Below are 27,148 nucleotides of genomic sequence, written 5' to 3'. Positions count from 1 at the left end.
GTTGCTAGAATTCTACATGTATAGCAGTCCCCACTCCAAAGAATGGTGGTGTGTGCTGAAGTTGAGGACTTGCCTTGAAGACTGAAATGTTTACTTGCTCTTCACCTAGGTGTTCAACTTTCACCCTTTATATCTATTATGTCCTTCTTTTCCTCCCACCAAAAAAAATGATTGGAAGTCTAGATTTTGAGGTAGTTTAAAATAAATGGGAGGGGCTGGAGAGATGGCTCAGTTGTTAAGAGCATGGCTTCTCTTCCAAATGACTTAAGTTTGGTTCTCAGCACCCACATAGTATCTCATAACTGTCTATACCTCCAGTTCATGGAATCCATTGCCTTTTCTGGCCCCAGGCATGCAAGTGGTTCTTTCACACATGTAAGGAAAACACCCATAAAATATATTAAAACAAATTAGTTCTCTAAAGAAAAACAAGTATGTATGTTTTGATTGGGGGAGATAAATTGAACCAAAGCACATATATTTTGTTTAAAACTAGATTTTAATAATGTTTTCCTTATTTTCAAATTTTACTTAATTCATATTGAATATCAGTAAAATAAACACATGAGTTTTGTTCAGAGCTTTCAGTTTTTGTAAGCCTAGATGCATTTCTCAGAGTTATCCAGTTTGCGTATTTGAAGAGACGAGTTAGAAGAGACAAGCTGGTACAAAGTTGATTGGCATCCATACTCTTCCAAAGGAATATCCCGAAATATTCTTAGTTGAAGTGACGACGCTATGTAACCTAACAGTTGCTGATGTGTTCTTAAAAACTTATATAACTGATTCTAAAAATGCACATTATAAAATTTATATAAGCAATCATTACATTTTACAGTTTTATGACCAGATAATAATTAAAAAAGAAAGTCATGTATTATGGCTCCAAAGCTAACTCCTATGAATATTACTGTTGAGTTGATAGTGAATACTTGAACTTTTATTATGAGTTGAGAATTTCAATATGATTTTGTCAAACTATATGTATTTCAACATTATTAGAAATATTACAGTGCTATCCAAGTTATTAAAATGATACTAAAAATACATGTAGTCTTCATATTGCTATTCTTGCCAGCTTTGTTTTTCTAATAGCAAAGAAAGGGCACAAATGTTACTAAGTCAAGCATTTTTTTTTACAGTACAGTTCTGTTTAATACACTTGATAATGAAGGGTTAAATACGGAATATTCATCTTTTTGTTGCTGAGAAAAGAATGTTCAAGCAGAAGATGTATACAGAACCACTCATGTGCGAAGTGACACTGCAATAGAGGTTTATTCTGAATATTGATTGTTGGGCAAAATTCTGCTGAAATTTTTTGTCATATGGAATAGAGTTTTGCTTATTTATAACATACTACCATTATTAGTACAGTTCAAGTATTCCAAATGAATACATTGTGAATCTTATATTCAATAGACATCATTAATGATTATTTTCCAACATTCCCAAGCTGAACACTCATTCTGCTGAGAACACAACGAAATGTTGCAGGTTGTATTTCCCAGTACTTCACTGGGTTGTTGAATAGACTTATTGCACTGTACAACGATTTCTTCATCTTTGGCACTGTTGGACAGAAGTCATTCACCCCCACTTTCGTAATTGAATTATAATGAAGGAAGATTATCTGTTGTGGGTGAGGAAAGAATTTTATTTATTTATTTATTGAGCTATATATTTTTATCTACTCCCCTCCCTTCCTCTTCCCTCCCCTCTTATCCCCTCCCATGAGCCCTACACTCCCAGTTCACTCAGGAGAGCTTGTCTTTTTTTTCCTTCCTATATAGATCCATGTATGTCTCTCTTAGGGTACTCTTTGTTGTCTAGGTTCTCTGGGGTTGTGAATTGTGGACTGGTTTTTCTTTGGAAAAGAATGAATTTTAAGTGCCCAGTAAATATAAATGGAATGTGTTTTATTAACAAATAAATTTTATTAATAAGGTTTTAGAAGTCTTGCTAAATCTTGAGCATGGGACCTCATGCATATTGGAGAAATGTTTTTAACCACTGAGCTACACTTCCAATCCTTTTTATTTTTATTTGAGTCAAAATCTTGCTACATTACAAAACTGGCCTTAAACTTTTGATCTTCTGGCCTCAGCCTCCTGATTAGTACCTGGGATTACAGGTACAAACCTCTCTTCTTGGATGTAGTCAGCATTTGTTTATGACTTATGGCTTTATTTAACTGTTTGCCTTTTTGTTGTTATTATTTGTGTTTTTGCTTTTCGAACAGCGTTTTTCTGTGCAGCCCTAGCTGTTCTGGAACTTATTCTGTCCACCAGACTGTCCTCAAACTCAGAGATCAGCCTGCCTCTGCCTCCAGAATGCTGGGACTAAAGGCCTGCACCACTACTGCCTGGCCTCCTCTGTGTCCTTTACATTGATATGAAAGTATATTCATTCATAGATGTTGAATACTGGTCATACCAAGTCAAGTTTAGGTATTATGCAAGTGTTTAGGGGAGAACTTAGTCACATAGAACTTGTGTCACCATCCAGAATATATTTATTGTCTGGTTATCTTAGCTAATTTGCTTTTTCCTTCTCCTTCTTCCACTTCATATGTGTAGTCGCTACCATGCCATATTAAAAACCATTGCTGCCAATACTGGAATATTTATTCCTATTACTTAATAGAATCTGCCAAGATTAATCTGAACCTAGTCATAAAAATCATGGGCAGACATTGTCTAAAACATCTGTGCATGGTCTTCAACTCTCTTCTGTTCTATATCAGTCTTGGGTTTTGTAAAAGATAGTTTTTATGTTTCCTCTTTATTTCTCCCACTGCTCAGTATCATAGCAAGGTATTATTTACAGCAGTAGCTCAATGAGAGTAACCAAGGTAGATGTGGATTTGTTTACTTTGCAGATTATTTATTATCCATTTGTGACTTGTGTTCTTTTCTATATTAAAATTTTGTTCACTGTGAAATGCTAACAAAAGCAGCATGTAAAAAGTAGATGGATGAACTGGGCGGTGGTGGCACCGCCATTAATCCCAGCACTTGGGAGGCAAAGGCAGGCAGATTTCAGTGAGTTCGAGGCCAGCCTGGTCTACAGAGTGAGTTCCAAAACAGGCTTCAAAGCTACAGAGAAACCCTGCCTCGAAAAACAAACAAACAAACAATCAAAAAAAGTAGATGGATGAAGAATATCCAGGTTGTAGTGCAGGGGATGGGGCATGGCTTGAGCAAACTGGACTATGCTCATGGGTGCAGAAATCCACAACTATACATAGTCCATTCTTTTAGTGCTGGAGTCTCCAGAATGCAGTGAACAAAATGTGTTTAAAAATAGGAAAAAGTTTGGGCATGGTGGTACACACCTGTAATCTTGACGTTCAAGAGGTTGAATGAAGCATGAAGATTATGGATTTTAAAAATTATACTACATAGTGAGTGTGAGACCAATCTGGACTACATAATGTGAACCTACCTCAAAAGGAACAACAAAAACAAAAATTTAATACAAGTAGTAATCAGTTCTTAGCTATTTTGTTTTGCTACTTGGGGGGGGGTGGTCTTTGCACAGTAAGGAAAGAAAGCCTTGGGGAAAACGGATTGAAGTGAAATACGGATCTTTTTTTTTGTTGTTGTTGTTGTTTTTTGTTTTGGCTTTTCAAGACAGAGTATCGTCCTGACTGTCGTGGAATTTACTCTGTAGATGAGGCTGACCTCTAACTCACAGAGATCTGCCTGCCTCTGCCTCCCAGCTGCTGGGATTAAGGCATGCACCACCATCACCCAGTTGAAATAGGAATTTTTTTTTATCTGATGGCCACAGATTAGATTAGGAAAACTAAAAGTTCTAGAATTATGTGTATTTGAGGCCAGTCTGGTCTACAAGAGCTAGTTCCAGGACAGGAACCAAAAAGCCAAGGAGAAACCCTGTCTCGAAAAATAAAAAAATAAAATAAAATAGAATTATGTGTAAAATACTGTCTTCATATTTGGTGACTTGTGCCAACAGAGGACAAAATGTGAGCTTCATAGAGAGTGTGAGAGTGCGGAGAATTGAATCCATTGCTTCACACATTCTATGTAAGCACTCTACTACTGAACTGTGTCTCTTGCCCATTATGAAGCTCTGTAGTAGTTTGGATGAGAATGGTCCCTAAAGGCTCATATGTTTGAATAGTTGGTGCAAATATTTGGGAAGATTAGCCAGCCACGGAGTAAGAGTGAAAGGTATTGACTTGTTGCAAGTGTGTTACTGAGAGGGCTTTGAGAATTCAAAAGACTCCCACCATTCCCAGTGTGCTCTGCCTCCTGCTTGTAGATCAGAAAATGAGCTCTGAGCTACTGCTCCAGCCACCCATTGCCATGGCTTCATTCTACCATTATAGACTCTAACCAGTGGCACCATAAACCCAAGGAACTCTTTCTTTTAAAAATTAACCTTGTTCATCCAGGCGCACACCTTTAATCCCAGCACTCGGGAGGCAGAGGCAGGCAGATCTCTGTGAGTTCGAGGCCAGCCTGGTCTACAGAGCTAGTTCCAGTTCAGGCTCCAAAGCTACAGAGAAACCCTGTCTCGAAAAAAAAAAAAAGTTACCTTGTTCATAGTGTGTTGTTATTGTAGAAAATTATTGTAAGGTGTGTCATTTTTGTTTATGCTGCATTTGTTTGACTCTGTGAAGCTGTGATTCTTTGCCTGTTTAAAACACCTTATGGACTAATAAAGAGCTGAACAGCCCGTAGCAAGGCAGGAGAAAGAACAAATGGGGCTGACAAGCAGAGAATGAGTAGGAGAAATCTGGGAAGAAGGGGGGGGGGGGCAAGATAGAACAAGGAGAGGAAGGCACCAGAGCCAGTCACCCAGCCAGCCATGGAGTAAGAGTGAAAGTAAGATATACAGAAATAAGAAAAGGAAAAGCCCAGAGGCAAAAGGTTAATTTAAGAAAAGCTGGCAAGAAACAAAACAAGCTAAGGCGGGGCATTTATAAGTAATAATAAGCCTCCACTGTGTGTATTTATTTGGGAGCTGGGTGACGGGTCTCCCAAAAACCAAAAGACCAAAAGAGTCCAAAGCTCAAGAGTAAAAAACCAATAACTTCATATTACAGCAACAGAAATAAAACTTAATACCTGCTCCAAATAGTGATTTTCTGTTAATTTCATTCTCTGTGTGAATGTTTAACCTGTATACCCACTTTTAACCTAGTACCTGGATCCTAATCCTCTTGCTTTGCCTTGTGGAATGTTTATAGAACAAAAGGAACAGATGGTTATGCTTAGTGTCCTGGCTTGAGAAACTTCAACAGCTTGAAGTTTGCTTGGTAAACAGTGACCTCAATAGTTTCAGTGAGGTGGATGTGTAGGTGGAGGGGTCGTATTCTTCCTGAGTGGTATTCTCCTCACACTCTCCTACTCATACCACTGGCATTATTATGTCCAGAGTTTTCTTGTTGCTCATTTTGATTGAAATACACTAGTGTGTCCTACACAAACTCAAAAGCCCATTTCTACCAAACACAAGTAGAATGTTTTACCTGGAGGTATTTCAACTCTTGTAATCCTGAAGGGATTTTTTTTAGTTTATTGTGTTCCAAGTGTATCTCTCTCACACGTGGTATATTAGCAAAACTTCCATTTTCAATATCTGTGATTCTGTTGTTTCCAAGACCCAGCCTATGGGTGATATAAAATGTATTGTGGTTAGATTTGATAAAAGTATGTTGAAACCCCCACAACCCTATGTAGGATATGAGCCGTGGTTCTCTCCTTGTTTTCGCTTTACACTCTTTTGAGTAGGATCACTGTACATTCTCAAAAAACTTCTTAAATGCTTTGCTCATATATACTACCATGTTTCAGTGAAAATTTTTTTGACAATTTTTACCTTTGTAGTTCTTTGTATCGTTTAAAATCTTCAAGTTCCACAGTTGAAATTTTATTAAAATCTAAATGAAGCTCCAGTAAGGTTGGTGGTAGGCCTAAAAATAATAATTTTGTGATTATTTATTTACTTTGTAAAATTTTCTACAGAAAAAGCAGTAGGCAAGTTTGACTCTTTCAGGCAAACTCATACAATGTCCAGAGGTTACCTGTTAAGTCATTTGTTTCTTAACATCATCAGTATACAGGATTTTATTCTTTTGCATGTTTAGTCCATTGCAGCACTTAACCCTTTCAGTCACTAATAGTTATTTTGTAAGAAATGCACTTCAGTGCCCTGGCACATGACAGGTGACCTATCAACATCTGTTCTTGTCCTTTTCCTCTTGGTGTGAAAGAGACTGACCCGGGCACTCAAGCAAACCCCACTCTGGTGGTCATGTATCAATGTATTATTTGTCAACCTGTGGTTCTAGTTACCTTTCTCAAAAAACTTCCCGCTTTTAACTTTTGCTGAAACATTTCAATTAATGTTAGAAACCGATGAATAGAATTAAAATATCTTTTCATTATCAGACTTTATGGCTAAATTTATTTTTGAATCCAGAATTTAATTTGAATTTAAAAGTAAACTAGAGTGAAAAAATTTTCTAAATTGACAGGATTATAATTGTGTTTTTGCTTGACTTGGGTTATATTTATGCAGTGACTATATGTTACTTTCAGTTATCAAACAAAGGGCCTGTCACCAAAGAATTAATACTCTGATGAACTACTAGATAATGTCCTCTATCAGCCTATTCTGGAGTGGACTGTAGGAAGCTGGAGAAGAGTAAACTCAGTGGGGAGCTTAATGAACTTTTAAGGGCCCATTGTCCTTAGGACATGAGGAATGTGGATGACCAGAAAGCAGAATGGGGCAAAGCTTCTAAAACAGGCATGAGTGGAGATAATGCAGAGATGTGGGTCTAGCAAAAGCCCGTCTGCTGTTGACAGTTATTAACATCTTAAAGATAGGAATATCTGTCCTACCACAAACTACTCCCCATCCACATGCAGTAGAATTTCCCACACAAACAGGAAAGAAGGCATCTTCCTACTTTCCTCCTGCCAACTCTTCCCAATAAGACTTGTTCCTGGGATAGCTGCAAGTTCTATTAGGATAGAAGTTTGACATGATGACTGTCATATTTCAGGGAATAACTTTGTTTTCAAGAAATAGTTTAATTTTTGAAAAAATATTTATTATGTATTTAGTGTTCTGCCTGCATGTATCCCTGCAGGCCAGAAGAGGTCACCATATCTCATTACAGATGGTTGTGAGCCACCATGTGGTTGCTGCAAATTGAACCTCAGAAGCTCTGAAAGAGTAGTCAGTGCTCTTAAACTCTGAGCCATCTCTCAGGCCCCCCTTAAGAAATAGTTTCTTAATGCCAGGGAGATAGTGACAGAATAGTTCTGTAAATTGATACATTTGATTTGGTTTGTCTGTAAAGATATAATTTTTAAGCTCTGAAATAATATTAAAAATTAAATTGTTTTGATATTTGAGGGAAATTATAATTACAGTATATTTAGTATAGGAAAGAATGGCCACAAACACTGATATCATCCATAAGCTGCTTATTCCTACCCATCAACTCTTCCTTTGCCCACCCCTGCCTCTTTGCCTTCACTGCTTTCCTTGCTCTGGCTTCTCTGTACTCTGTGCCAACGTACATCCAAGAAAGGAAACGTATGCTTTGAACTACTGGATAGACTCATTTATGTATTTATTTATTTTTGTCTCTGCTCCAAAAATTACAAGATTTTAGGTTTTTAGTGAACACCCACTTTATTTAACTCTAAATAAAGGTGATTTATGTCTATAGGTGTAGATTAAACTGGTTCTTCCTTGTGGAGGAAAATTATTTTCTGACTTTTACTTTATATTTTTCAAATATGTGAAAGATAATTGATTTTTTTAATTTAATTTATATGGGTTTTGCCCCTATGTATGTCTATGCACCACATGCAAGCCTGGTACCTGAGGAAACCAGAATAGGGTTGGTCGTAAATGGCCATTTGAGCACTAGGAATTGAACCTGGGTCATTTGGAAGAGCAGCCAGTGCTGTAAACCCTACTGAGCCATCTCTCCAGCCCCATATAAGTTGATTTGTATTAAAATAATAATTTCACTGTATCTTATATTCTTATTTATGTTTGTTCACTTTGGATCAGAGTAATAGAACAGGCTAAGTTGCTATTTTTACTGGTAGATAATGAATTACTACTGTTTGAAATTGGAAAATGTTATTAATATAGTATATTTTTGATCCAGGTAATAATCAACACAGAAAAGAAGCCTTTGTTGGAGATGAGGAAAACAAGATTGTGAGCCTGAGTTCCAATAAAGGCAGTCAGTCCTACCCAGCTAGTGATCAGGTAGCAAGTTTGGATGTAAGTTCTCTAGGACAGTGAAGGAGCAGTTCTCCTTGGAGTGCTGCTTCAGGTCCCATTAATCTGTACTGATGCAAGGCTCCTTCTAGTGAGACTGTTGTCATAAACTATGTCTCAGATACTGTCTTCAAGCCTTTCTGTGTATTAGCACATTAATCTTCACCATATCCCTGGGAACATGTTACAGAGCCCTTTATGACATATTCTTCTTGCCAAAGCCAGTGCTGCCCCCATCTGGCCTTCCAGAGTCTGTTCACCTCAGCTGCAGCAGCAGAGCCAAGGTCTCACCCCTCCTACTTTTCTCTGCTTTTTACTCTACAGAATTCTCCATCTCTACAGAACTTCATGGATTGACAGGTTTTGAAGAGTAAATGTCAGAAAAGAGAAGGAAAATAAAAAGCTCATTGCTTTTCAATGTCTATTCCTACTGGGAAAAAGATTATGATGTAATGTTGTAAAAAAGATCACTACATATGTTTATATGTGAAAAAGTACTAAATTTCATCCTCTGATCAGATACACTGGCACTGGGGTTTCTGATTATAGTGTAGTCTGACAGTATATACTAGAAAGTTTGAAGTATTACAGGTTAAGTGTGATAATACCAAATAACGATGTATGCTCATTGAAAGATGGTATTTTCAAATACAAACCTTTTGGGATTGAGGTTAGTTTTGCCTCAGCAATCCTGATATGAAATACTGTCACCCCTTCAAATGCTCCTGGTTCTATTCCATTGTTATCAAGAGGGTTTGCACTCATTTCTGTGAAATAAATGACATAACTCAGCACACATCTGTTAAAATCATGAAAACTCATAATGCAGACAAGACATCTGAAGAATATTGGGAAAATGTGTCTTGGTCATATATACTCATTTCCACTCAGTATACCTACTTCTATTTACTATTATTATTATTATTATTATTATATACATTTTATTGATATTTATTGAGCTCTACATTTTTCACTGCTCCCCTCCCTGCCTCGCCCTTCCCTCTGCTCCAAACCTCCCCCAAGGTCCTTATGCTCCCAATTTACTCAGGAGATCTTGTCTTTTTCTACTTTCTACTTTCCATGTAGATTCTGTTTACTCTTCTTTCAACCGCAGAAACACTGTTTTGAATTTTGTGAACAATAAATTCTTTTTTGTTTTTATTTGTTTTGAACTACTAAGTAGCATTACTTTCCAGTATGCCATGAGCATGAAGATTTAGTCAGTTTATGATAATATTGCAGCAGGGAAAAAAAAACCACTCTCTAAATAATTCAAGGTATTTGTGTTTTCCATTTTGTGATCTCCTAAATTTTGTGCTGTATGCACATGCTCATGGATGCCAGAGCTTCATCTTGGAAGTCATTCCTTAGATGCTGTCCACATTTTTAATGGTGTTTTAAATTGGCATAAATTACTTGCACATAACCACCTTAGATTTGTTTGTTGAGAATTTTTTTTCCTGCCAGGTAGGCTAGGCTAGCTGGCCATGAGCCATAGGTATCTGCACATCTCTGCTTGTTCAACTCTGGGATTACAAGTATGCACTAACATGCCCAACTTTTTAATGTGGATTCTGGGGATCAAACTCAGGTTCTCAGATATGTGCAGCAAGCACTTTACTTCCTGAGCTATCTCCTAGCTCTGCCTCTTAATTTTTAAAATATTATATAAAAATTATAAATAGCTGATCTACTGGGAGCTCACCAAGGCCAGCTGGACTGTGACCAAAAAAGCATGGGATAAAACTGGACTCTCTGAACATGGCAAACAATGAGGGCTGATGAGAAGCCAAGGACAATGGCACGGGGTTTTGATCCTACTTAATGTGCTGGCTTTGTGGGAGCCTAGCCAGTTTGGATGTTCACCTTCCTAGATATGGACGGAGGGGGGAGGACCTAGGACTTAGCACAGGGCAGGGAACCCAGACTGCTCTTTGGACTGGAGAGGGAGGGGGAGAGGAGTGGGGGGAGAGGGAGAAGGGTGGGAGGAGGGGGAGAAGGGTGGGAGGAGGGGGAGGGAAATGGGAGGCTGGGAGGAGGTGGAAACTTGTTTTTTTTTCTCCTTTTCTCAATAAAAAAAATTATAAATAGAAATTTAACTTAGAAGAAATGTAAGAGGATATTTCATAAGTACTAGGGTTTTGATTAAGAGAACATTTGAGCATGAACCTTGTCCAGGTGTTTGAATGACTGTTGCAGGCAGATGGCATAGTTGTATGAAGAACAATACAAATAAAATAGCGAGACTTAAATTATATAGTAAAATATTAATAGTCTTAAAATGTAACCAAAATTAGATTTGTGTTCCAAACAATAAAAGAATTAATTTTGTACATATTTGAGTAATTTATACACTATATTTAAATACTATCTTCAAATTTAATAGGTTTTGTTAATTAGGGTTCAGGTCCCAAAAGCAGAACAAAGTGTGTCACAAAGTTCTTGAAAAAGAGAGACAGCATCACAAAGCTTTCCTTTGTGTCCTGTAATTTTTCACACTTTAGTTTATAAGTAGCTTAATAGATTGAAAGATTAATTTATGAAATTACTTTGAAAATTAATAATTTAAATTTGGCTGTTAATTACAATTTCAAGATGTCCCATTCATTGGGAAAACTTACCCAAAACATGTAAAGCATTCATTCCTTTGAACGTGTCTTTTTGTATTTTCTTAACTTTATTATCATGAATTCTGAGTTCTGCTAATGATTTGGGAAGGTTAAGTGGAATTTCACTTAGTTGATTGTGGGATAAATACAGCCTTCTCAACTTCTTTGTGGTTAGAAAGGTTTTTGGGTGAATCTTTGTTAGCTTGTTGTTGTTCAGAATCAGAGCCTAGATAAAGCAGAGAAAGAAAGACGGTTTGAGGCAGTTATTCTCAACCTGTGGGTTGTGACCCCTTTAGGGGCATGGAATGACCTTTTCACAGAGGTTGCCTAAGACCATTGGAAAACACAAATATTTTCATTATGATTCTTAACAGCAGCAAAATTACAGTTATGGAATAGCAATGAAAATTATTTTATGAGTGGGAGTTACTACAACATGAGAAACTGTATTAAAGGGTCACAGCATTAGGAAGATGAAAAACCACTGTTTTGAGGGAATGGTTTGATTTCCTGATATTCTACAGTAATTAATCATGAAAATCTTTAATTTCTACCATTTATATATTAACTAAAGATTTGTATTATACTTTCAGCCTTAAAAATGTTAAGTTAGAACAGTACAGTGCTTTAATGTCTGGTACTAGTTAGATATAATCTCATTTTTTTAAAACTTTGAATTAGTTGTTAATACAGTCATAGTAACCATTCACATGGCAATATAACAATAAAGAAGATAATATACTTCTATTTTTCCCTCTGCTATATTGAATAATTTTTGATCTTTACCAGCAGTGGTGGCAGATTTCTTAGCATCTTTAGGATTTTTTTTTGATTCTCTAATAATCTGGTTCTATCAAGTAGCATCTTGAGATTTATTTCTTTTATAAACTTTGTCCTTACTCTGTTCTTCCTTTTGTTTCTAGACAGAGTCAGTATGTCCTACTGGAATTGCCCAGAGCGTTTCTCCTTAGCACACACACTCTGGCTGTGCAGCAAACTCCTTCAAGGGTGTGTTCACTCATTTTACTCTTTGGCCGTTGTCTCTCTCTTTAATCACCCTCTTTCCTGACAAACTATGTTGTTAAAGGTTTCATCTGAGAAAGATTAATCCTAGGAGAAGAGGGGAAACTGTTTCTCGTTGCCATCCAGCAAAAATAGGTTCCTTTCTGAATATATGGTAACAGCTACGGATGTATTTCCCCTTAGTTAGCAGGAAAATGAGTTAAGAGTTGACTTTAACAACGTAGTGGATCACAAAGGTGGCTTATGACTTTTCCTTGACCCTAGGAGGTTAAATCTATTTTTCCTTTGAGTAGTACAGTTCAGGACACAATGAAGAAAAATGATTTGGCAATGAATATATACTTCAATAAGATCTTGCCATGGTGTTCAGGACTTATGTCTTTTGTCATTTATCCATTTGGTTTCTGGTTAAGATACATAATTTTGGATTGTTGAAATTACATAAAAGGAATGATGAGTAATAAAACTAGGGTAAAAGCTTTTCTTCAACTTTTGTTCCGCTCTGTCAAATGCTGAATGACATAATGTCAGGCATGATGGGCTGGCAGAATAACCTGAGGTCAGCTGTACTCAGTGTTGGCTTTTACACAAGGAACTAGCTGTCCTGCAGCCCAGATACGTCACTAACAAACAGTGTAGAAGAAAATGTAGTGTGCAGTCACTGTAACAGCAGAGAGAAGTGAGTGGGGAGTGTTCCAGTCATTCTGTGTGTTATCTTTTCTGTGAGAGTACTAGCACCAAACAGGCAGTTTGAAATAGAACAGAGATTCCTAGGATGTCTAAAACATTTTGATTTCTCTTTTAAGACAGGAAATTTATTAGATATTATAATTAGACTTTTATAATTATGCAGCATACCACTACTTCAATTATAAAACAGCTGCTTGTGAAAGTGCTTTCACCTGTAGCAATGACAAGTACTTCTTGTTACTCCTACTTGGGAAAGCAGGTAAAAAGAAGCACTTAAGCCCGGGAGTTTGAGGCCAGCCTGGGCAACAAACATATCCTATAAAAACTTAAAATAAGCTGGGCAGTGGTAACACACTTTTTAATTCCAGCATTTGGGAGACAGAGGCAGACAGATCTCTCTGAGTTCAAGGCCAGTCTGATCTACAGAGCAAGTTCCAGGATGGCCATGGACACATGAAAGTGGTTTCTGTCAGCACCTTTGGCCAGTCTACTCACACTAGCCTGACAGTGATACTGGGCACCGCTGAGGAAATTCCTATCTTTGAGTAACAACTTACATGTATTTTCTTATTTAATTTTATAAGCCATTCTACAAAATCCATGCCATTATTATGCCCTTCTTACTGCTGAGGAAGGTAAGACTACTTTCTCTGTTATTTAGCTGATAGAGCCAAGAGCTGTGTCCAGGTTCACCCAACATCAGAACATTCATCCTTAACACAGTACAATATACAAATTGACTTTAAAAATATTAAAGAGGACTAAAAATTTCCCAACATCTTTTAATGCATCATTTCCCAATGAAAAATGAAAGTTCATGTGGACTGAGTTTATAGAATACTCCTAAAATACAATAAAATTATGTTAATTGAATTAGAACTTTTATGACTTTGATATCAAATGTAAAGTTGGTTGTTCTGTGGTTATTTGAATATAGTCTCAAAGGTAGTAGAAGCATTCACAGGTCATATATATTTCCACATTCTTTTTAAATCACATGTATATATGCCTATCCTTTCCTATCTCTGATAATAAAATAATGACCTCTCCTTTCTCCAAGTTTCTATAATATCAAGTTAGTGGGGTAGGCGAGGTGGATCTTTGGTAGAATCCATTGTGTTATTGCTGACTTTCTTAATATTTGAGTAAGTCCTAGTATGGAAACTGCATTTTATTAATTAAAATTTTATGAAGAACTTTTTTTCTTAACTTAAAGGCAAAAAAGAGCAGTCAGAATCCAGCTACCAAGCAGTACACCACTTAAATGTGAACTTTTGGGGAGGTTAACCTAATCTCTAGGCTCTGGGTGCAACACCTTGCTCGTTATCCATTTGTGTGCCTCTAACGTGATGAGTATATATGTATTTGACCTGAGATGACAGAGAGGCAAAGTGACGTCACATCTCCCAGATATAGGATCTATACTTGGCTACCGTTATATACAGATAGGCCTATATGCAAGGCCTAGTATGATTATGAATTCTCTTCTTAGTATTTTACCTTCCCTAAAGATGACAGGCTATATGTTTATTTTCTTTAGCACAGCCTGGGAGTATAGCTAAATGGCCTGGAAGAAGTAGTCCTAGCCAGGCAGTGGTGGTGCATTCCTTTAATCCCAGCACTCAGGAGGCAGAGGCAGGTGAATCCCTGTAAGTTCGAGGTCAGCCTCATGAGCTAGTTCCAGGACAGCTAGGACTGTTACACAGGGAAACCCTGTCTCGAAAAAAACAAAAAACAAAATAAACAAACAAAAAAAGTAGTCCTAGCCCCATAGCCCACCATACCAGACAGTATCAAGCTGGAGCTGTTCATCTAGCATGCCTATCCTCAGCTCAGCAAGACAAGGGCCAGGCTGACAAAAGCAGGTGACGCCTTCACAGCTGTGTCAGTGCAAAATCAGACTCTTTATCCAAACTTAATTTTAGATTAGTCAGAAAGCCAGTAGTCCTCTAAGCTTCAAAATCCTAGGCAATGTTAGGAAATTAAACTATTAATTGTATTTATTAATATATGAGGAGAAAATTCATTTTCTTTTACAAAGATCAAGGAAAAGATGACATGCATACATATATTAGCCACCTAAATAAATATATCCTATGTGCTATTGTTAGAGAACTATGAGATCTTAAGTCAGTGGCTTTGGGAGAACATTTCTTAATACTATATTGATTATTGGTGTAGATAAATATTTTTGTTTTGAAACAGGGTCACATTATGAAGCTCTGGCTGGCCTGAGATCCACCTACCGCTGCCTCCCAACTGCCAAGCCCCGGGAATAATTCTTTCTTTACTCCTTATAGTGCATAGTGAGCCTTGTCATCTGACTAGATAGTAGCTTTTTACCTGGCTATTATTCTGTAGGCATTAATTGAATTAAGCTGTAGTGTTTACTTGACTGAATACAAGAATTTTGCAGTGGGTCATCCATAGGAAAATAAGATTTCTTTATTGATGCAATATAAGTAATCATTCTAACAGTGATAAGAATTTTCACTAAGTATTTGAAAATAAGAGTATATAATCTTACATAAAGTGAAGTGAGTCCTCTAAAATCATTTTCTTTAATTTCCTTAATTTTGTTATTTTGAAGGTCAACCATCCGAGTGTCAAATGGTATGTTGCTTGGGACTGAAGTCAAACCTGAGAAATAAACAAACATGTTACAGATGACAGACGTTCATGCTAAAGATGAGATAGTATTACAGTAGAGATGTACATTTTTAAAATTTATGATCAATAACATAAGACTTAGTAATTGTAAAAAATGATAACATTTTCTTTTGAAAGTTTCAAAAGAAACTTTTTTTATTTTTACAGGGTATTTGTCTGTCTTGAACCTCGCTGATTCCAAAGTGAAATGCATGGTGGTAGGCTATGCTTGGCTTTGTTTAGAGATCACAAGCAACAGAAGCACAGCTATTCAATGCACTTAAACTGAAAATAATAGCTTTTTTGTGCAGATTTTCTGGTTAGTGAGAAACTGGAATATAAGGTTCTTTACCATTTTTTAAGAAGAACCGAAATGAAATTGATTGGGGTGGTACACACCTTTAATCTCAGCACTCTGAAGGCTGAGCTAGGCAGATCTCTGTGAGTTCTAGGCCAGCATGGTCTACATAGTGGGACCCTGTCCAAAACACAATATAAAACAAGGAGGGGAAGCCCAATATGTAGAAAGTTATGATTAGAAAAATAGTTATTCTAGATTGTTTTCATGCATAGTAACAAAATATAATCTTTTGCTATAAATAGTCAATTCTGCTAACTGGCTGTAAATATTATTTACAAGTCCTTCAAATATCTTGATTAGCATATAGATGTGAGATAACTTACTTCATTCATCATCTACAGTAATAAAGAACAAAGTGATTTAATGTATCACTTTTCTACCCTTGTGCCTTTAGTTTCCATTTTCCTTTGTAGAAACAACAGCTGCCTTTGTCATCTCAGAACAAGGTTAAGATGAACACTTCTAATCTTTTTGGAGATTATAATTACACCATTTCCCTCTTCTACTTCCTCCCTTCAAGCCCTCCCATGATCTCTCCCCTTGCTCTCTTTCAAGTTTATATCTTCTTTTTCTTTAATTGTAATGTATGTATTCCTAAATAAATAATACAACCTGCTCAGTCCATATAACGTTGACCTATATGTATGTCTTTTTTGGGCCGACCGCTTGGTTTTTAGTATTTTAGAGGTAAGGACAAAAAGGCTCAGAAATTCAAAAGTATCTTTGACTACATAGCTAGTTTGAGGCCATCTTGGGCTATATAAATATTGTCTCAAAAGAAGAAAGGGGGAGAAGAGAGAATGATGGAGGAAGGGAACAGAACCAGTCTAGGAAAGAAGCCAGGTTGGCTATATCTGATATGGGCACAATAGAGCTGATACCATGTCACCTTGTACCCTGAATGCTAGCTGTGGATATACAGAATTTAGCATTTCTCTTATGGTTCTTTTGTTTGTTTGTTTGTTTGGGTGTTTTTTGTTTTTTGTTTTTGTCTTGCTTTGGTTTAGTTTTTCCTTGCTATTTCTTTTCCCTTTCTTTTGGAATGGGGATGTATACTGTGCGGTCTCTGTATCCTGGAACTGTTTAATTTCTTATCTATTTTACAAGGACTCACAGATAACAGTTTACTTTGAGTTGTAGGAGATCTTAAACTTGGGTTTTTGAGCAATATTGTAATTGTTATGACTATGACTTTCTTTGAGCTGAACTGAATGCGGTTTGCATTATAAGGTGGACATGAGCCTTTTGAAGATCAGAATACAATATGAGGTCTAAAGGAATGTGTTTGGACATCTAACTTGAAACTAACTCGTCTTGATTGTCAACTTGATTATATTATGAAGTGTACATCTTGGTGTGTCTGAGGGCAATTTTAGAAAGGATTAATCAAAGGGACGACCCACCCTGAATGTGGGTGGCACTCTCCCTTACTGAAGAGGGAAAATAAGGAAGAGATAGCTAGTACAAACATTCATTCTTTCATTGTCTTTGCCTCCTTTGCTTTGTTTCCTCTGTGTTTTTCCCTTGCTTCCCCACCCTTTCCCTGTCTCCTGTCATTCCTCTCCTGTCTTGGTTGCCAATATGTGAACTGCAATGTACAGCTACCCAAATTTTTTAAAGGTTTGTTTATTTATTATGTATACCGTATTCTCAGTATTCTGTCTGCATGTAGAAGAAGGCACCAGATCTCATTACAGATGGTTGTGAGCCACTATGTGATTGCTGGGAATTGAACTCAGGACCTTTGGAGAAGCAGGCAGTGCTCTTAACCACTGAGCCATCTCTCCAGCCCCCAGCTACCCAAAATTAATGGTTCCTTTCTTAAGTTATTTTCTTGTTATATTATTGTTTTGTAGCACAATGAAGTTACTGAGCAAAAATGATAAAATTTTAATTAGACCTCCTTAATCACTTCTTTCTAGAAAGTTCTAAACCCAAATTATTCATAACACAAAGCACATTATTGCATTTTGAAAATCTAAAGATTTCATGAAATGTACATGACCCATGTTATCGTTCTGGGTGGGAACCGTATTTTCTACTGTAGCATTTTATTGCCTAGTAAGTGTAGGGTTGATCTTTTGACATTTTGAGTTGAACTAAAATGAAGGAAATTTAAAAAATGAACTGCTTAGATCTGAGAAGAGAAAGAAATCCTTTCTATGTAAGGTCCCCCTTTGCAAAGCCGTGGTGGCACCTGCCTTTAATCCCAGAACTTGGGAGGCAGAGGCTGGTGGATCTCTGTGAGTTCGAGGCCAGTCTGGTCTACAAGAGCTAGTTCCAGGACAGGCTCCAAAGCCACAGAGAAACCCTGTCTTGAAAAAACAAAATACAAAACAAAACAAAAAAAGGTTCCCCTTGTGTGTGTGCGCGCATTTGTGTTTGTTTCTGTGCGTGTGTGCGTGCGTGCGTGCGTGTGTGTGTGTGTGTGTGTGTGTTTTGAAGCAAGGTTTCCCTGTGTAGCCCTGGCTGTCCTGGAACTTGCTTTGTAGACCAGGTTGGCCTAGAACTCACAGAGATCCTCCTACCTCTGCCTCTGCCTCCCAAGTACTGGGATTAAACAGAGCTCTACCACCAACCAGCTCCATGTTTTCTTTTTATTCTGAATTTTTAAACAAGGGTAGAATGCTTTGCAGTCTGCTGGACTGTCCACGTAAACATTTCTCTGCCTGTTTGCAGTTCTGGAATCCAGACTGGGTACTGAGGAGGCAATCTGCCACCACCTCGTTTTTCTTATTCCTTACATGAGGGTCTCTGTTTTACCTAAGCTGGCCTCGAACTCACAGCCCTCCTTTACTGATTTCTAAAAGTGTGGACTAAAAGCCTGGACTAAAAGTGTAAACAAACCATTTTGCAGTGACTGAATAGAGTTTTGAAAGTTCAGTGACTTCTTTTTTTTTTTTCAGTCCTCTTAACCTTTTCAGAAAAACAATATTCTTCAAAACAAAATTGACTGCTGTCCTTACCTAGATCAGAGCAGTGGACAACTCGAGAGTAACATTGGCACCCAAATGGACATGTTGGAAACAAATCAAAAGGGAAAAAGGGGTTCACTGGCTCTTTTGTTGGAAAAAGAGAATTGTTGTCATCGTCGTCATCATCTGTGTCTTCCATATCCTTCAACATCATATTCTTCAGTTCTGTGTGTGAAGGTCTAGAGAAGGGTTTGGCAGAGCACACAGCCAAGAGCAGTAGCATCATATACTCCTTCATGTTGTCCTGTGTAAAGTTCAACCTGGCATTTAGTAGACATTGGGTATGAAATTAGAGTTTCAACAGATACAAATTCTTTTATATACATTTCTAGTGTTGGAAAAAGCATGACAAAATGGCATTCTTACCCATTGCTATGTAGTGTAAGATTAAATACATAAAACTTTTTTAGCGCAATTTTGGAGGGAGCTTCAATCAATCTATTTATTTAAACAGCCAGATCTGTTCATTAATGGTGCATGCTCATCTTAGCAATACTTAGGACTCTGGAACAAATTTTACTGGGAAGTGCAGGCTTAATCTCTTGATACTTTGAAATAAATTTCAATAAAGGAAGTTAAAATTAAGTACTTAGATTTGACAAGAGAAATAGTCTCTGAATTAGATTCCTTTGTTTAATTTTTATTTTGAATTTTTAAAATAGCCTCATCTCAAGAAATAATTCCAAAATGCATAATAGAATTCTTTGTAATAGGAAAAATTAAAGACAGTTCTGTTAGTTAAAGGAAAATATAGAATGTATTTATCAAGTGAACTATATTTTAATCTACAAAATGTTTCCAAAGATACTTTAAAATATAGATTACTTTCTATTAAATAAAAAAGCAAAACTTTAAAAATTCTTAGTTAGACTTAGACTACTTTAAGTTAAAAAAAAACTAGTATAAATAAACTACAATGATAGAACTATGGATAAAGTGTTTGTCTTTATTAATTTTTTTAAAAATACAGTTTGACATATCCCAAGCTGGCCTAGAACTCACTAAGTAGCCAAAGATGATCTTGTACTCCTGATTCTCCTGCATCTACCTCCCATGTGCCAGGATTCAGGGTTGTACCTCTAGACCTGGTTTATGTGATGCTGGGGATCAAAGTTAGGGTTTGATACCCATTGGACATCCCCAACCCGGATGACTTTTTGTCTTCTATTCCTTTAATTTTATAAGCAATAAATATTTCCTTTATAATTAGGAAGGTAAGTTTAAAAAATTATTATGACTAACTCTATTCTCAAAACCATTCCATTGCTAATACCTATGCCACTTTCCAAGGTTATCCTCAGTGGCCCTTAGACAATGTGGACATTTCCCTTAACTGATTGCTTTTTTACCCTACCAAACCTCATTCTCATCATTGGTAACTTTTTCCACCCTGTGATTGGATATTTTTTATTTCCAACCTATTCTGTTATCTAATACCCCATCGTGACCATCTTATGACCAGACTATTTTGTTGTTGTTCATTGTTTCACTGAGTTTCATCTGGTTGAATAGTTGTCTCTGATAGATGCAATGTTGTTTTTAGGTGTGTATGTGTGTTTTAAAGCTTATACAAAACTGTAATGTATAAATGAGAACCTTCAGAGCATGAATTCATTACCATCTGTTGTCTGATATTACCATACATACATTTACTTATAATTTGGGAGTCAGTCTTACTGTTATTTTGTGGTTTGAAACAGTGTCTCCCTATATATAGCTCAGGTTGACCTAAAACTCCCTGTAGGAGATCCTTCTGCCTCAGTCCCAAATATTGAAATTGTAGGAATCTGCCACCACCTATGAAATATGTACATTCTTAGGCATTTTCAAAGATTAAAAACCATAATGAAATCATCAAAAATAGGTGTATCCCGGTAGTATTCATTAGCAAAAACAAGTTTTAATATGAATATGTGTATATACTCGTATATATATATATATATATATACACACACACACACACACACATTCATTTTTTTTCACTGTTAAGACAGAAGGCTCTATAGATGGTCTCTTAACTTCCATCACTTAACAGTCTGCATTGCATAAGTGTCAACAGTGATTCAGTATGAGAATTCTATTCAGTCATATCTGACCCAGTTTCAGAATACCTGAGCCTTGAGTCAGCTGCTAACTGTGTCCCAGAACCCAGAAATCAACTTTAATATCTCTGTGTGTTTGCCTTTTCCTGAATTTAAAGATCAGATATGGAGCTGAGATGATGTTGATGTAGTCAGGAAAGAGTTTGCTGTGCAAGCATGAGAATCTGAGTTTGAACCAGACATGGAGGTGCATGCTTGAAATCCCAGCACTGAAGAAATGGAGAGAGGTGGATCCCTGTGGCTCACTAGCCAGCCAGCCTAGCCTAGTCAGTGAGTTCCAGACCAACAAGTGACCCTGACTCAAAGTAAGGTGGATTGTACCTAAGCAATAGCACTCAAAGCTGTGTTCAGTTCTCTGTGCTTGAGTACACACACACACACACACACACACACACACACACACACGAAAGCACACATGAGATGACTGTGTGACAAGACTTAGAAATTTTACAATTGGGGGCATTGTGCTGGCAATAAGGGCCCTTTGGCTTTTATTGGACAAGATCACCTGTATTTTTAACTATTGGCCTATTTGCTACTGTGGAATCTCCCTTCTTGGATCTCTTCTACAAGCCCTTACATAGGGTTGTAGTGACTGTCATTTTCAGAATCATTTTGTTCTTGTCTCTGATGCTCATCTGCTTCCCTACCTGTGACTTGTTACAGTGTTTGTTTTGGTTATTTGAGACAGAGTTTCACTGAATAGCTCTACTGGCCTAAAACTTGCTCCATAGGCCAGGCTGTCCTTGAACTTAGGGCATTTCTCCTGCCTCTGCCTCTGGAATACTGTGTTTACAGGTATGTTTACATGTGGTTTCATTATGCGTTTTTACCTCACACCTTTTTGTGGTTCTCCAGTTCCTTAGTGTTAATATCAACTTAGACTCAAGTTCCAAAACACTTTTTCTCTAGAAATTCAACTTTTAGTCTTTAGCTGTCTTAAAGTCACTAATTCTTACTTTTTCAGGTTTTTGTTTTTGTTTTGAGACAGTCTGTCTCCAGGCTGACAAGGAAATTTGTAACTGAGGAGGACTTTGAACAGCTAGTGTACCTGTCTCCATCTCCCAAAGGCTGGAGATTGAACCTGGGGCTTCATGAATACTAAGCAAGCACTCTATCAACTAAACTACATTACAACCCCTTTGGTGTATTTCTTTGATCAGCCTGACACTGCAGCTTTGCCGGATGCACAGATACTCTTATTTTAGTAATTGGAAGCTTGTAATTGCAGTGTCATTTGAAGACCTGTCTTTGGCATAGCCTGGTTTGAGGTTGCCAGAGTTAGTAATTCAAGTGATCATCTCTTGTTTTTGTTTCTTTGTTTGTTTCATTGTTAGGAGTTTGTTTGTTTTTTGTGGGTTTTTGTTTGCTTTGGTGGGGTTTTATTGGTTTTTTTGTTTGTTTGTTTGTTTGTTTTTTGAGATAGGGTCTCATATAGTCCTAGTTTTCCTGAAAATTGCTACGTAGACCAAGCTGGATGGTCTACAGAAAGAAGCCTGCCTCTGCTTCTTGGGTCTAGGATTAAAGACATGCACCACCCCACCCAGTCAGTGGGTGTTTCTTAAGCATTCATGTTTCCCAAGCATTATGTTGGGTCACTTAATTGGTAAGGTAGAACATATCTTTCTCCTGTTCCTCCTCTCCTTTTGAAACTGAGCATAGTGGCACATAACTATAATCTCGGCATTATGGAATGTGAGGCAAGATCATGAGTTTGAAGCCAGCCTGAGCTATATTGGGAATCCTAGGACAGCTTGAGCTACATTGTAGGACCCTGTCAAAAATAACATAATAAAAAAGGGATACCCTTAGCCAGGCGGTGGTGGCACATGCTTTTAATCCCAGCACTCAGAAGGCAGAGGCAGGCAGATCTCTGTGAGTTCCAGGCCAGCCTGGTCTACAAGAGCTAGTTCAGGAAAGGCACCAAAGCTACAGAGAAACCTTGTCTCAACCCCAACCCCCCAAAAAGGAAATGAAATAAAAAGGATACTCTTGAATATTAAATGATTTAATGGCAGTGAGGGAAAGCTGCTGTGGAGATTACTGAGTGAGTCAAGTGCTTACTATGCAACCGTGAAGAACTGAGCTGTTATCCTCAGCACACACATGAAAACTGCATGTGTTGGCACATAGCTATAACCCCAGCACTCAGCATGAGTGGGGAAGATCCCAGGTGGATCCCAGGGACTCTCTGGATGGCTAGTCTAGTAGAAATGGCAATCTCCAGGTTAAGTGAGAGACCCTGTCTAAAACATGAGGTGAAAAACAACACCTGATGTTGATTTCTGGCCTCCATTCGTGCTTGCATGGCTGAGCATACCTGTTCATAGACATACACAAGCATACATCATGGGCACACACACTCTCCAAATAAATAAACCAATAGTCTAAATTAGTGACATTCTTAAGTGTTTTTCTCCTTTTAATAATCCTTTTGAAACCAACAAAAAAGATTAAAATGAATATAATGCCATATAAATGAGTTAGATTGAAACGTTCTCACATATAGTTTTTTTTATTGTTGTTACATTTAACATAGTAAAAATTCTTGGTTTTTTGTTTGTTTGCTGTGTTGTTGTGAGACAAAGATATTCTGTATAACCCAGTCTGGTTTTAAACTTGTGATTGTCTTGTATTGCCATATCCAGTGTTAAAATATTTGAAATTCCAGTCTGACAATAAAAATCATTGCTTTAATCCTAAATATATGCTTGCCCTCTTCTACCCTTTCTCCAGCATTCTACTGACAGCATACATGGCACAATTTTCCAAACAGATTGTTCTCATTCATTAGTTTCTCCCATAAGACAAAGAAAAAAATACCTACCTGTAAAAATGTTTTGAAATTCACAGTGTTTTAGGACTCTCGCCCCATTTTCTAGATTATAGAAAATGAAAATTGGGGTTTATTAAGTTGTCTGATTGTTTTTGTTCAAGTCTTTTATTTTAAAATCTGAATTACTTGGGCTTTAGCTTCCATATAAAAGCCAAAACTATTTTAACATTAAGGTATTTGAAATATAGAACTAAGAAAACTATGGAAAATTTTAAAGTATATGTAACAAGAGGAGTATGTTAGAGTGCCAGAGTAGATGCCAAGAGCACATGTTGATTTTCCATGTGGGCTGGCAGCAGAGTTGAGGGCTGGACTCATTTGTATGTGTTCCACATGCTGGTGACAGAGAGTCCTCTAGCCTGCTCGCCTCCATGAGCTCAAAGAAATTCCCCATGCTGAGTGAAGATTTAAGCTGAGGATCAGATTGGGTATGAGAAGCTGGATCTACAGATAAAGAAAAAGCACAAGGCACAGAACCAGGAAGCAGAACAATGATGGATATGCTTCTCTTGCACATCCTGTCTCAGGTTTACTAAGCATCAGCTGGAGTCCTTCCTTTTCTGACTGACTTCTTAGAATGGTAATATTCATGACTATCTCTTTGTAGAGAAATATGAATTAATACTTCTTCCTTTTAGTTTCAGCATTTTCTGTTACAGTGGAGGAGGCTTGCCATTGGTAACTAGTGGAAGCAACCAGCTCCTAAATAGCAGTTTATCTTTTTCCTGGTGAGAAGTACAGATCTGTATATTCATAACCTGCCACCTCAGTGATGGAGGTTCCAGAACAGTCTGGACCGTGCTATATTAGTAATACCAATGAACACACCTAAGGAACCCTTAATGTACCCCTAAGGAACACACCACCTTTAGATCTCTGGCCACTGGTGCTTACTTATGGCTATTAGAAAATCTTTGTATTGAGGACAGAAATACCTTCTTAATAGTTCTATATGCTAGTTTTATCTGTTGTTAGCCATTTTTAAAAATATATATCTTTCTGGTTTTGTTTTTGTTTTTTTTTTTAATCTCAGTTGCTTGTAAAGAAAACAGAGGCCAACCTTAGTACCCTGAGGAATTGCCCTCTGATGTTACTGGATCTCTGCTGTAGATCTGAGGAGTCCATGAGAAGATCCTAAACCTCTGTTGGTCAATCTGCACAGCTGTTCACCACTGTTTGCAGGGCATAAGAGAGCACTGCAGTCCCTTCTATTATGTAGAAAGAGTAGTGAAATAGACTTTGTTTTGAACTTCTTAAGACAGTTCAAAGTCAAGTTTATTAGTTTTGGCAGCTTTTAGACTACTATTTTTAAAAACTTTTAAAAATATTTATATCTCAGGAAGACTCAATATTCTTCTGATTTAGACAAGTTTTATCACTTATGAAAAGCTTTGGATTTTGGTTTCAAGTTCTAGTTTTAATAAGAAGACTCTTGGGAATACTATCCCAGTGCTACTTCCGTTACTAATAAATCAGAACCATTTAGAGCTGAGAGAGAGCTCTAGACATCACTCCCAGGAACTCCGAGAAGAGGAAGTTTAGGCTCTGGGTTTCTAGAACTCCCAGGAGGTAGCAGAGCTTAGGCAACTTCCTCACACCCACTTCTAAAGCTTCCAACCATGCTCCAAGTAGATTTTCATCTCTCAAAGTCCCTTCTAAATAGCGAACCAACTTTCCTCTGAAACAGACATGGTGAGATTTGACCAGGCTTTCTATTTGCCACTTAACTGTCTGTAAGCTTGAGATGAAAATCTTGTCTAAGGGGAATGCTGTTTTCTCTTACTACCTTATTAGGTAAATAAGTCACTGTATTTTTAAATCCTATGTTTCAAGGTCCACTTGACAACTAGGCTTGAATATTTCAATTCACAGATCTGTTGTAAGCTCCAGGATAGAAATGTGACATGACATGTCCTAGGTATCTGAGAGAAAATACAGACTACATGCAGGTATAATCAAGGCCTAGCCATACCCTTGAATACCTTAAAAATCCAAGCATGCACTGGCAAACTTAAAGCACTATTTGTTCACAGATACCAATACTGCTTAAAGCAACACCTTTAATTAATTTTACCTTGGAAATATAAATGGCATTCTAACTAAAGAATTGGCTGTTTTTCTTTCCTTAGGTACCAATTTTTCTCTTACCAGCTGTATTTAACACCCTTATTGCTGTTTTAAAAACAAAACATTCCTGCCTTTCCACTTTTTAAAGATTTCCTGCAGTGCTTGTAAAGTTAATCTGTTTTGTCTCAAGACTCAGGTCAGGTATCATGATACTCATTTTTCATGCAGTGGTTAGTTGTAACAAGAGGCCGCATCGCTTCCATTCTTTCCACTGCTACACTCTAGTGCTTTCTGCCAAAACCAAACGAAAAACAGCAGCTCAGATACTTTCCCATGAGCTGGGGCTTGCACTCCACTGCCTCCCTTTCTTTCTTTTTCTTTCTTATTCCTTCCTTCCTTCTTCCTTAACACAGTGATTCTTGATTGAATTGCAAGAAAAATGAAATAATAAAGCATGCTATTTTTGTAGCAATACATAAGATAAACAGAAGCCCCTCAGGTTCTTTGTGACTCTGTCCTTGTAGCATGTGGCCACTGTTTTCATGGCTGCCACACCTCTGAATACATTATCATGAAAGAATACTAAGTTCTATTTATTGTTGGGAGAAGAGTGGAGAGAGTATTCTTGAATCTTTTAGATCTAAGATATAATAAGTGTGCTTTGTGAAAGGACAAAGGAAATCCCTGTGTTATTCTAAGTATGAGATTTATAAAAAGAAGTCTCTAAACGTTTCATACAGAATACAGACCTGCTTAAACTATTGTTGATAGGTATTCTTTCTTGAAATTATGTTGATTTCTGTCATAATAGCCCAGTACCATTTCATTGTATAAGAAACATTTATCAAAAAAATGGATTTTCAAAGTTATAAATAAAAGTGACATTTGAATAATTCACATTTTCAAAAACAGTATCATAGGTTTACATAGTAAAAGACTTTCATTTAATATATCTAACATGCTCAAATTTCATTAAGATTAATTATTAAAGTAATATTGTTCTCAAAAGATTGTGTAAGATTTTTATTTACTTTTTAATATCAGTCATGTTAACATTTATATAAAACATTAGTGACATTTTTTCACTGTTTTCCAAAAACACATAATTAAAACTAATATAAAATTATGTATAAAATTACATAAGACTAAAGTAACTTCAGTTACAACATTTAGAGGCTTTTTTTATAATGTATATTCTAAGGATCTATACACTTATGGTTTAAATTTTACCATATTATTTACAAATGTTTATTAATAACATAATGCTTCCTTAGTATTAACAATAAAATAACTGTACACTGGTACATGTAATACAGACATGAAAACATACCTTGTCAGGAAAGAAGTTCTCTTCAAAGAAGTTATCCACCCTGTACTACTCAGCTACAATGCAAGTTCCTTAAGACTCTTTAAGAAGAAAAGATAAAGAAGTGTTACATTTAAAGAAAAGGAAAAAAACAGCCTGCCTAACACAGCCTCTGGTGTGGCTGCGTCCTGGGTGATACTGGAATAAACTGCTTCCACAGATTAGTCCATGTTAGTACTGAAGA

At 36.9% G+C, this 27,148-nt stretch overlaps 2 protein-coding genes across 4 annotated transcripts in view; one reads left to right on the top strand and one right to left on the bottom strand.

The window, feature by feature from the left end:
- LOC121434066 (centromere protein P-like) overlaps positions 1-27,148 on the top strand; it is a 190,271-nt gene that overhangs the window by 84,081 nt on the left and 79,042 nt on the right. The gene's annotated exons all lie outside the window — the stretch shown is intronic.
- Positions 491-27,148, bottom strand: LOC121434064 (asporin-like). 3 transcript variants are annotated; one of them, XM_041632855.1, is made up of 9 exons: positions 26,929-27,148; positions 23,523-23,573; positions 18,585-18,853; positions 15,136-15,248; positions 10,908-11,121; positions 8,943-9,053; positions 5,854-5,947; positions 5,504-5,642; positions 491-1,633 (listed from the first exon to the last, which is right to left on the bottom strand). In XM_041632855.1, the coding sequence occupies exons 3-9, from the start codon at positions 18,829-18,831 to the stop codon at positions 1,436-1,438; spliced, it is 1,116 nt and encodes a 371-aa protein (XP_041488789.1). In that variant the 5' UTR covers positions 18,832-18,853; positions 23,523-23,573; positions 26,929-27,148; the 3' UTR covers positions 491-1,435. The 3 variants fall into 3 exon arrangements, with proteins under 3 accessions (XP_041488789.1, XP_041488790.1, XP_041488791.1); XM_041632856.1 differs by lacking the exon at positions 23,523-23,573; XM_041632857.1 differs by lacking the exon at positions 23,523-23,573 and having other exon boundaries at positions 18,585-18,837.

The sequence above is a fragment of the Microtus oregoni genome, unplaced genomic scaffold (assembly GCF_018167655.1).
Source record: "Microtus oregoni isolate MIOR12 unplaced genomic scaffold, Mior012 000042F_ref0000377, whole genome shotgun sequence".
Taxonomy (NCBI): Eukaryota; Metazoa; Chordata; class Mammalia; order Rodentia; family Cricetidae; genus Microtus; species Microtus oregoni.
This window is presented reverse-complemented; position numbering and strand designations above follow the sequence as displayed.

Bases quoted from the DNA above. Each gene is read 5' to 3' on its own strand.
- LOC121434064 (XM_041632855.1), bottom strand. From the start codon at position 18,831: ATGAAGGAGTATATGATGCTACTGCTCTTGGCTGTGTGCTCTGCCAAA. The intron at 5,948-8,942 runs GTTTGTATTTGA...TATTATTTTTAG, and splicing joins ACTAACCTCAATCCCAAAAG to GCCTACCACCAACCTTACTG. The intron at 1,634-5,503 runs GTAAAACATTCT...CACCCACAACAG, and splicing joins AAGAGTTGAAATACCTCCAG to ATAATCTTCCTTCATTATAA.